At 30.0% G+C, this 9,360-nt stretch overlaps 1 protein-coding gene, 1 long non-coding RNA gene and 1 pseudogene across 2 annotated transcripts; 1 reads left to right on the top strand and 2 right to left on the bottom strand.

The window, feature by feature from the left end:
• Positions 1-37: 37 nt before the first annotated feature.
• LOC106439502 (calcineurin B-like protein 5) lies at positions 38-2,614 on the bottom strand. The gene is made up of 8 exons (XM_013880955.3): positions 2,486-2,614; positions 2,249-2,331; positions 2,104-2,163; positions 1,821-1,929; positions 1,661-1,713; positions 1,484-1,564; positions 523-635; positions 38-244 (listed from the first exon to the last, which is right to left on the bottom strand). The coding sequence occupies exons 1-8, from the start codon at positions 2,595-2,597 to the stop codon at positions 208-210; spliced, it is 648 nt and encodes a 215-aa protein (XP_013736409.2). The 5' UTR covers positions 2,598-2,614; the 3' UTR covers positions 38-207.
• A 4,675-nt stretch (positions 2,615-7,289) lies between these two features.
• On the top strand, positions 7,290-7,902 carry LOC125592371. The gene is made up of 2 exons (XR_007328278.1): positions 7,290-7,465; positions 7,537-7,902. It is a non-coding gene; the product is annotated as an uncharacterized LOC125592371 (long non-coding RNA).
• Positions 7,903-8,174: 272 nt separating this feature from the next.
• The window catches only part of LOC125592732, a 1,551-nt pseudogene continuing 365 nt past the window's right edge, over positions 8,175-9,360 (bottom strand).

Below are 9,360 nucleotides of genomic sequence, written 5' to 3' on the forward strand. Positions count from 1 at the left end.
GAACAAGTACCAGTCCATAGCCATATAAAACTCTCACTGAACCTTAAAGATCTTGTTATAGGCCATTAGGCCAACAATAATGCAAAGACATTTTGTTACAAAAGAATATGCATATTGCATTTGATTATTATCATTTTCTAAAAGAACCTTTGATCCTTCTACTCTTTAGCCATCGACAACCCATCATCACCTGTCAGTATCTGACTTTTATTGGAGAAAGCATGGAAAAGTTCGTGGTAAGTCCCTGAAATGAAAAGGCTCGATATAAGAAAAATGTCTTCATTTATGAAGGACAAGGATACACAAATGGCTAATCAAAGAAGAAAACACTGAAAAATTACACAGAGAGAGAGAGAAATATGACAAGAAGAATATACACGCAGTATAGAACCGGAAGCTGGTGCCCAGAGATGTTTTAAAAAGAAGCACTCATTAAGAAAAGGTTCATTTTTTCCAAAAAAAAATTCCACGTATTTATAAAGTTAAATGTGTATATATGTTATATGGAAAGAAGCAAGTTACTTCAAGAAAGGGATGGTCATGTTCTTGAGAATCAAAGGATGCCTGGCCACAAAGTTCTCCCATTCTTCCAAATCTATTTTCCCATCTTTCTTCCTGTCCGCCTCTTCAAATGTCTGCAAAATTTAGTGAGATATCGATCTCCCACTATCAACCACCAAGGCAATCACACTTGAGACTTTAACAATCACAACTAATGACAATCAAGATTTTTAGGGATATGATTTTCATCTTATTAAGATGTGTAATTCTAGTTTAGGAAACCTTATAAATTTGATACTAGAAACTCTATAAATTAATATTTGATAAATTAATAAATACTATAATTTCTCCGGTCCCAAGTTATGCCGGTTTATGACATAAGTCGATAAAATAATAAGATGATAATTTTTTAGAAAGTCCTATATAAATATATTATCCCATTAAAATCATAAACTAATAATCTATATATATATATATTATATATAAGTACAAACTAAACATTATATTGTTGGTTTTATATTCACAATGAAAGTATCTCTATTTTTCTTAAAATTTCAATATATTATGATAATATTTTGTAAAATTATATCGAAAATCACATTTGAATTCTATGAAACATAAAAATATACATCAAATAATGTCGTAAAACAATATGAAAGTCTAATTTCTAAAATTTAATTAATGTATATCAATATATACAGTAAATCAACTATTTTCATATTTTATAAGTAAAAATAGAAAAAAAACCTAAAAAAGCAACTTTTTGTAAATTAATAACTCTATAAATTAATAAAATACCATAGTCCTAACATTATTAATTTATAGATTTTTTATTGTATGTATCTATGTTTAGTGTGATAAATCAACACAGAAATGGTGATGTGATATAAAAAGATATGAACAGTATATAATAAATAACTAAAATGTTAAACCGGTCTATAACCTTTAGTTTCGTAAATTGCGTTTATACATAATTATCTACCTTAGACACAATCGAGTCGATGATACTCTCGGTTAGCATCAGTTCTGATTCCTCTAGAACGTCTATTATCATCTCTTTCACCTGTGATTCTTCTTATACGGTATTAGAGATATATGTTTAGTTTTCTTTTATTTTTGGTGTTCTTGTTATTTTGTGTGACAACAATGACCGACGTACCTCTTCCGGTTCAATAAATCCAGTCTGACGAGTATCATATAGCCGAAATGCAACTGTTTATAAACAAGTGATAAGATTTAACATGGGACCTTTATCACACACAAAAAATCATGGTTTATAGTTTTTTTTTTTTAAATATATAGTAAAATTTCAACTATACATAAGGCTTTATCTCTTTGGGTGGAGTTCGGATGGAAAATGTTGAGAGAGTGTACAAACTCTCCAAAATCAATTGCCTCATCGTTTCTCATATCGAACAATCCAAACATCTGCATGTATACGTATGATATGAGTAATGTAAAGTTACATAGAATATTGTACTTTCTTTAAGATTATTAAGAGAAGTACGTGTGAGAAATATAAATTGATCATGTCTGTCTCAGTAATAAAAGCAGGACTGACTACAAGAAGTTTAATTTATATACATATAGTAGAAATTCTACCCGCTCCGTAGAAAGACTTCGTCTCTTGGTGTCCTTGGTTAAGATAAACTGAAAACCTTCCTGAAACAAACCTATATATAGTCATAACACAAGCACACCTTTTCTATTCACATTGTAGAAAAGAATATATATTTTGGAGTCTAACTTTGGTTATAAGGTTGTCGCTACTGACACAAGAAGTGAGTTTGGTGAACAATTCATGTAGAACTTCAACCTCAGCATCGCTAACTGCAAACCCTCAAGACCAGTTAAAGATGTTACTCTCTGGTCTCTACCAATTCGTGTAAAATAAGTAAACCTCCATGCAGTATAACTAATAATAACTACGTCGTAAGTTAGTAACTAAACATGTGTCAAAATTAATGTGTATTGACAGACTTACAAAAGGTTTGAGAAGCAAGAAGCGAGATGTTTTCATGCCTTGTTCTTGTTCCTCCTAAGTGCTTACTGCAAACACATCCCATTTTACTAATATCCACATAATAATTCTGCATACGTACGGCTGTGTGACTGCGTATATATGGACATTGTATGGAGCTGCGAGATTGTGGAATAATAATCTAATTCTCTGACCGAACAAATTCGGAAGTGCAAATTGTCATAAATTTCCGGTTAAGATGGAGACAAATGGTATAATCTACTAATTATTTTTTTCTGTGTTGCTTGATTTTATATGCTTTGATATTCTTTTTCTACGGTTTCAATATTTGCGTTGTTTCATTTTTCTTTTGTTAATGGGTGTTGTTTCAATTATTGTCCAAAGCATGTCTATGGAACCAGAACCAAAAGAGTGATAGTTAACCAGTTTATATATTCTCTTACATTTTAGTTTGATACTTAGAAGAAAAATTGAAATACTTAGAAGAAAAATTGAAATATTTAAGGAGAAATTGGTTAATTAATAAGGCCATATTCAAAATCTATTTGACATTTAATACCTGACTTTATAATTTTGTCTATACCTTTGATTATTTTTAATATGAAATTAACCTTATAATCCTCTAATTTAATTTTTAAATTACAGTTTATGTTTAATAATTACGAATTTATGTAGTTTATATTGTTTTTATTTATTAAACTAATAATTTATGTATTTTGTAAAATATTTTAAATATATGTATAATTCATAATCAATTCTATATTTAATAAAAATTAAAAAGAAAAAATATATTCATCCAAATATAATTTAATTTCGTATTTTTATTTATGTAATTTATACAGTATTTTAAATATATTTATAGTATATAATCAAAGCTGTATTTGATAAAATAGTAAAAAGATAAAAAGATATTTCATTAGAATATAATTTAATTTCATATTTTAATTATATATACACAAATCAAATAAACGTAAAAAAAAAATAAAACTAAAAAACTGATAAAATTAATAAAAATAAAATATAAAAACTAAAAAAAAACTTATTTATATTGTATATAAAATCAAAATTTTGAAATATTTTATTTACATATAAATAAAAAAACATAACACGACGCTTTAACTGTAATTATATATAAGTCAAATATACATATTAATTACATTATGCATAACATCAAATTTTTAACAAAATAAAAATCATGTATTTTTATAATAATTATATTCAAAATTTTTTTAAAAAATAACTCATATAAGTTTAAATAAAATCATTTATGATTGTTTCCTAAAATTTCTCAGATTAAAAAATAGATTAAACCAAAATATATATTATATGTTCTCAGCATGGTAGAACGATAAAGATATGGTGAGAATATAAATTATAATCCGTTAAAACATAGCACACACGTAATAGTAGTTGTTTTATCTAAGAAAGATAGTAAAGTAAAAAATAGAACATAAATTAACATTTTCATGTTTTTTTAAAATACAGTGCAAAGCTTAAAATATGTATTGTATTAACAAATAAAAGCGGTTAGAACAGAAGTTAGCGTATTCTATATTTAGATCACAGAGAAAACGTTACAATATATACGCGGAATATTATTTTATTGTTTTTAAATATGATTTTTTGGATGATGTGATTATGTGGTCAATATTTATTTGCGAAGATCATTATTTTGTGTTTTATTATATTATGTAGTAGTAGGTAATAAGTTAATATATTATGTGTTTGTCATTTAATAATGTGTTGTTGTATGTATAATGCTACTTGTTAGTGGTGAAGTGAGTTTCGGATGTAAAACATATTGAGTTTCAATAACTTTTCTTTTAGGCATTTGTTGATTCTAAGATTAACGACGTCAAAATTGTATTTTGATTTTTCACATTTCTTAACATTACTCTTTTTAGATGTTTTTTGCACTCTTCCCCATATTTTGACATTGAGCCGTCACCATCTATGTATTTCATTTACCTCTACAGTGTGCAGTGCTTCTCACTATCACTGGGAAAAGACTCACCTCCGAGCTCTTGTTTTTCCTCACCTTCTTTTTCTGTGAGATTATCTGGTATTTATTATAGATCAGACATATTAGTTCCATGTCGTGCGGTTGTTTCTTACAAAGTTGTAGGTTATTTCGGTCAATATTGGTCCTCTTTTTTCTTAGATTTTGGCTAAGGTTAGAAACTACATCTCGTTGGGTTGGGTCAGAGTTTACTTGTCATTGATATTGTCTTCCTCGTCGTTGGTTTGTCGTCGATAGTCTCTGTTTGTCTTGGTTTTCAAGATCTGGTTTTGGTGATCTAACTTCCATCTCTTTTTCATAGTTCGAGGATGGCTACACGGTTTGTTGATTTTATTTTGTCTCTTTTTATCTCTTTGTTCTCTCATCTCGTTGCACCTGTCATCGCTGATCACGTCTCTGGTGGCTCTTCCTTTCGCCATATTTGCTACTCCAGGCTTGAAAAGTATTTTCTCTACGTATGCTTTGTGCGCTTGAAAGGTTGTTTATGGTCTCAAGCTTAAGCTTTTGTTTTTTGGTGGTTGGCTTCCATTCTCCCCCACTCAGGTTGTTTATCTTCTTCTCATGCATCCCTTGGTGCAGGTGTTCGGAGTTAGTCTTTTGGAGATTTGGTTTCTTCTATTCAGAGTTTTGTGGTTTTTCGATGGCATGGACGCCTTGTATGTGCTTGTTTAGTTTGTGAGGTGTTTTTTTATCTCTTAGCTGGTGGTTGTGCTTCCGGTGCTTTAGACTTGCGTCTTTTTGTTTCGTGGTGACTTTGTTCTTACGATGATTATTTTTTCTTTGACCCACTTTTTTGATTTTTTTTTGCGCTGGTGCTTGATCGCGATCCTTTGTGTTCTGGAGATTGATTTCTCATATTTTATGTTTTTACTTTTTTCTGACATCTGTTTATTCTATCCAAGACATTATATTATATGGTAAGATGAGATAGGTTAGTTTCTTTGTTGATCTTTTTTTCAGCTCCAAACCTTTTTTGAGTTAGTGTTACTATGATATTTTGTTTTTTTCTCTCTGACAGTGGAAGTTTTATGTTTTGATTAAGTTATTGCACTCTAATTTCTTCTTATTAGTTTGGTCATTTTATATTTTTAATAGTTAAATAAATATATAATTTGTAAATTAAATAATAGGAAATAGTAAAAATAATAAAATAACAAAATTTATGTTATTTTTAGTCGTGAATAAATTAAATATGTAAATATAATTCTAGTGAACAATAAATAGATTATCAAACTTCATACGATAATAGTTAGTGCGAAAATGACTAGATAGTGTACAATTAGAAAGTACTTGGCCAATTGCAATAATCTAAAAAAAGAAGTGTCTAAAATGTAAAAAAATACTTGGATGACATGTGTTGAAAAACCCCCTGCCACTTGTCAGCAGAAGAGAAAAAATCAATTTTATATATAGATAGATAACCTATCTAAAACGTATATAAAAATTAGAATATCCATTATATCCTTGCAAAAATGGTTATAATATATATTCTAGAAAACATAGATTGGCAAACAATTTTTTTTTAAAAAATTTGTATAGTTAAACATGTTAAAAATTCACATGAGTTTATAGATTTTTATATTTTTCTGAGTTATATATAATATCTGATAATTATTTAGGAAATGTAAAGGTAATTGTGTCAATATTGACAAATTAATACAAAGGTATATATAGATAGACTATTTTCAATATGGACTGTTTTCCCAATTTCCCAAATATTTAATTCATCTAGTAGTTATGTAATCAAAATTACTAAAAAAGATAAATTAACTGAAGGAAATATTTTATTATTGTGTGTTTCCATTCACTTGTGGAATTTCTTTGGCATCTACCATTCCAAAAAAAATCAAGCTAACACTATAAGAAAAATGTGTTTTAATAGCAGACCAGGATAGCGTTTTTTCGTTTTCTGCTATAGTTGACATATCCGATGGTTTTAGATAGCGTTTGTATTTTTGGAAACGCTATGATAGAGCGGCATAATTGGAAACGCTATGATAGTATTCATTTAATAGCACATAAAATAATAAACGTTATTATAGTATACTTTTTGAATCCTTAAACCCTAAACAAACTTCTGAACCATATACTCTAAAAAGCTAAATTTAACTAATATAGTTATAATCCTTATAATATTTTAGAAATTAAACTCCAAATCTTAAATATAGAACTATAAACTTAAATATTTTAAAATTAAACACCAAACCTATATACATTAAATACAAACCCTATATTATACATAATCTCTAAATCTAAAATCATAAACTTCATATTTGATAGTTCTAAAATTTCAATACTAAAACATACACGTTAAGACTAAAATAAATTTATTATATCTATACTCACAGAATTTCAACACAAAACCTTAACCTTTTTTTTTATCAAAAATCTGAAAGATAATACTTATAAAAATATAATCTTTTCAAATTTAATTTTTCAAACCTTAAATCTAACCTTAGAACTCTATCACATAGACTTTTGCTCTAAAATCTTATACTTTAAATCTGAAATTCAATAGTTCTTCATTAACTTTATAAACGTAAATGATAATTTAGGTTATATATTAATAAAATTAGTTACACAATAAACAATTTTGATTGGTTTTAATCCAATCGTTATAACTCATTCTTTTGTTAATCTTTTTTTTTTTTTTTCTAATTGGTCAGTTAATAAAACAAAGAGAAAATTTTTTCATTGGTGAAAACAGGAGGGTGAGGATAGCTTCTATATTTGATCTCCACCGTAGATTTAACTCGATCTAAGGAGCATAAGTGATTCACTTAATATTTTTTTTTTTTGCATTTCTTGTCTCTTCTTCTCTAGCAATCTCTCGTCTCCTCCTCTCTCACTATCTCTTCAATCCTCATCTCACGATCTCTCAAACTTGCTGTCTGTCGTCACGGATTTAAGCTCACCACCTCTGCTCAAGTCTGGAAACCATGACCCCTCGCCTCCTCCCCTTGGTCTATCTCTACTTAAGCGTTCATCTTCTTTTCATCTTTTTTTAAATAAAATCTATTGCTTTTGTTTACAGATCTGGAATAATGATGACATAAAGGAGGTAATGATGATCCAGAGACAGAGGCGGCGGCCGACGTACAAAGAGGTTGAAGACGGCGGGGAGTTACGAAGACGACGGGCGATGCACAAAAAGAGGCCTACGAAGTCATAATGGAAGAGGAAGGGTAAGCTAGCTGTAGTGATGGAGGTAGATTCAAGCAAGAAGAGAAGAGAGGCGGGCAAGAGAAGAAGAAGAAGAGAGGCGGAGAAAGAACGTAGACTAGGTTTTAGTTTTAGGTTTAGCTTTTCAATTTTTCTTTAAAAAATTGGTTTAGTTTAGTTTACTTTCATGTATCGGTATAAAAGAATTGATATATAAAATTTTAAATTTTTTTTCTTATTTTTTTTCTTATTTTTTAATAATGTAATAATAACAAAAATTATACGCTATTAAAGAATATTTAATTGCAGATAGAAAAGCGCTATCGTAGCGGAAGAAAAGATAGCAGTGTTAAAAACCGCTATGTAATGTCCTTTACCTATTATCACGGGCGATGATACAACGCTTCAAAAACCGCTATTGTATCGTTATATAGCGTTTTCCTCCGCTAATAAACTCATTTTTCTTGTAGTGTAATTCTGGTCTTCACATTCAAATCACAACCACACCCAAATCTCAATCTCACTTCAGACCTCATAGTATTCTCAAAAGTAGCAACACAATGCAGACCTCACAGTTCAAAAATCAAAGCAACTGTATTATTCTCTTTAGTGATCTAGCAATGAAAGAAACAGATTCATTTGTGAAAAAACCAAGAACAAGACTTGAAAAGTATCATCAGATCAAAGCAGCTTCGATCGGTCTTCGACCCTGTTGATAGTATTCAAAGTAGAGCTCAACATACTTCTTAACCGTCTTATACAATCTTGGTCTTGTCTTGGTCACAAGCGCATCTACAGGTTGAATCTCTTGGTCCGCACCAGGAACACAAAACGTTGCAACAGATATCCTTTCCTTTTCCTGTTAGTCACCACTCTATGAACCGGACTCTTGTATATCCCATTGCTCATTATCTGAACACCAACGAGAGAGTATCTCAATTCTACACCAACCATTTGCAATATTTACATGAGATTTTACCTCGATCTGATCTCCAACATTGATCAGAATAGTATCAGGAACGATAGAGCTTTATACCACTTGCCATCTTTCAAGAACTGAAGCCCTTCCACGTCTTTGTCAGGTAAGAGAAGAGTGAAAGCAGAGCCATCAGCATGTGGTTGACACCAATAACCTTGTCTGGCCTTGGACATGGTGGATACAAGTTAAATCTTGTATCCATCATAGCGTTTTCTCCATACATGTCTAGAAAAAGCAATTCTCATCTAGTTCCAACGATCTTGCCATGCCTTTAAAGACTGCTCATACCTACGTGTTGCTTCATTGTATATTCATTAAAGTTTCCCTGAAAAAATCACCAAAGTCAATAACCAAAGCAGTGTTCTAAAAATTCCTCTATAAAGCCTCTAATATAAAGGCCTAACGATTTTTTGAACATTGAGTAGAAGTATGAACTTTTACCTGAAACCAGCTGGAATCTCAGGCCAGAAGTGAAGTTTACGTTGATCTTCAGGGTAAGTAGTGAGATACAACGGTCGATCCAATCAAGAACTTGATCATCAGACAGAATCATGTCGTTACCGTATCCTTGAATACTACCAATCTCTCTAGCGTACTTTTGTTTCTCTTCGGTCGGAAGCGCAAAGACTGCTTGGTCAGCTCGTAGATATTTTCAAGAACGCTTCTGTCATTCCTGATTCATCACCTGAACTTCAGTTACAAAAGATCAGAACCCCA

This window comes from Brassica napus, chromosome C9 (genome assembly GCF_020379485.1).
Source record: "Brassica napus cultivar Da-Ae chromosome C9, Da-Ae, whole genome shotgun sequence".
Lineage (NCBI taxonomy): Eukaryota > Viridiplantae > Streptophyta > Magnoliopsida > Brassicales > Brassicaceae > Brassica > Brassica napus.

Excerpts from the sequence above, each read along its gene's own strand:
- LOC106439502 (XM_013880955.3), bottom strand. The coding sequence starts at position 2,597 with ATGCAGAATTATTATGTGGATATTAGTAAAATGGGATGTGTTTGCAGT. Across the intron at positions 2,164-2,248 it reads GCGACAACCTTATAACCAAA|GAAGGTTTTCAGTTTATCTT; the intron begins GTTAGACTCCAA and ends GGTTTGTTTCAG. Across the intron at positions 1,565-1,660 it reads GATTTATTGAACCGGAAGAG|GTGAAAGAGATGATAATAGA; the intron begins GTACGTCGGTCA and ends GAAGAATCACAG.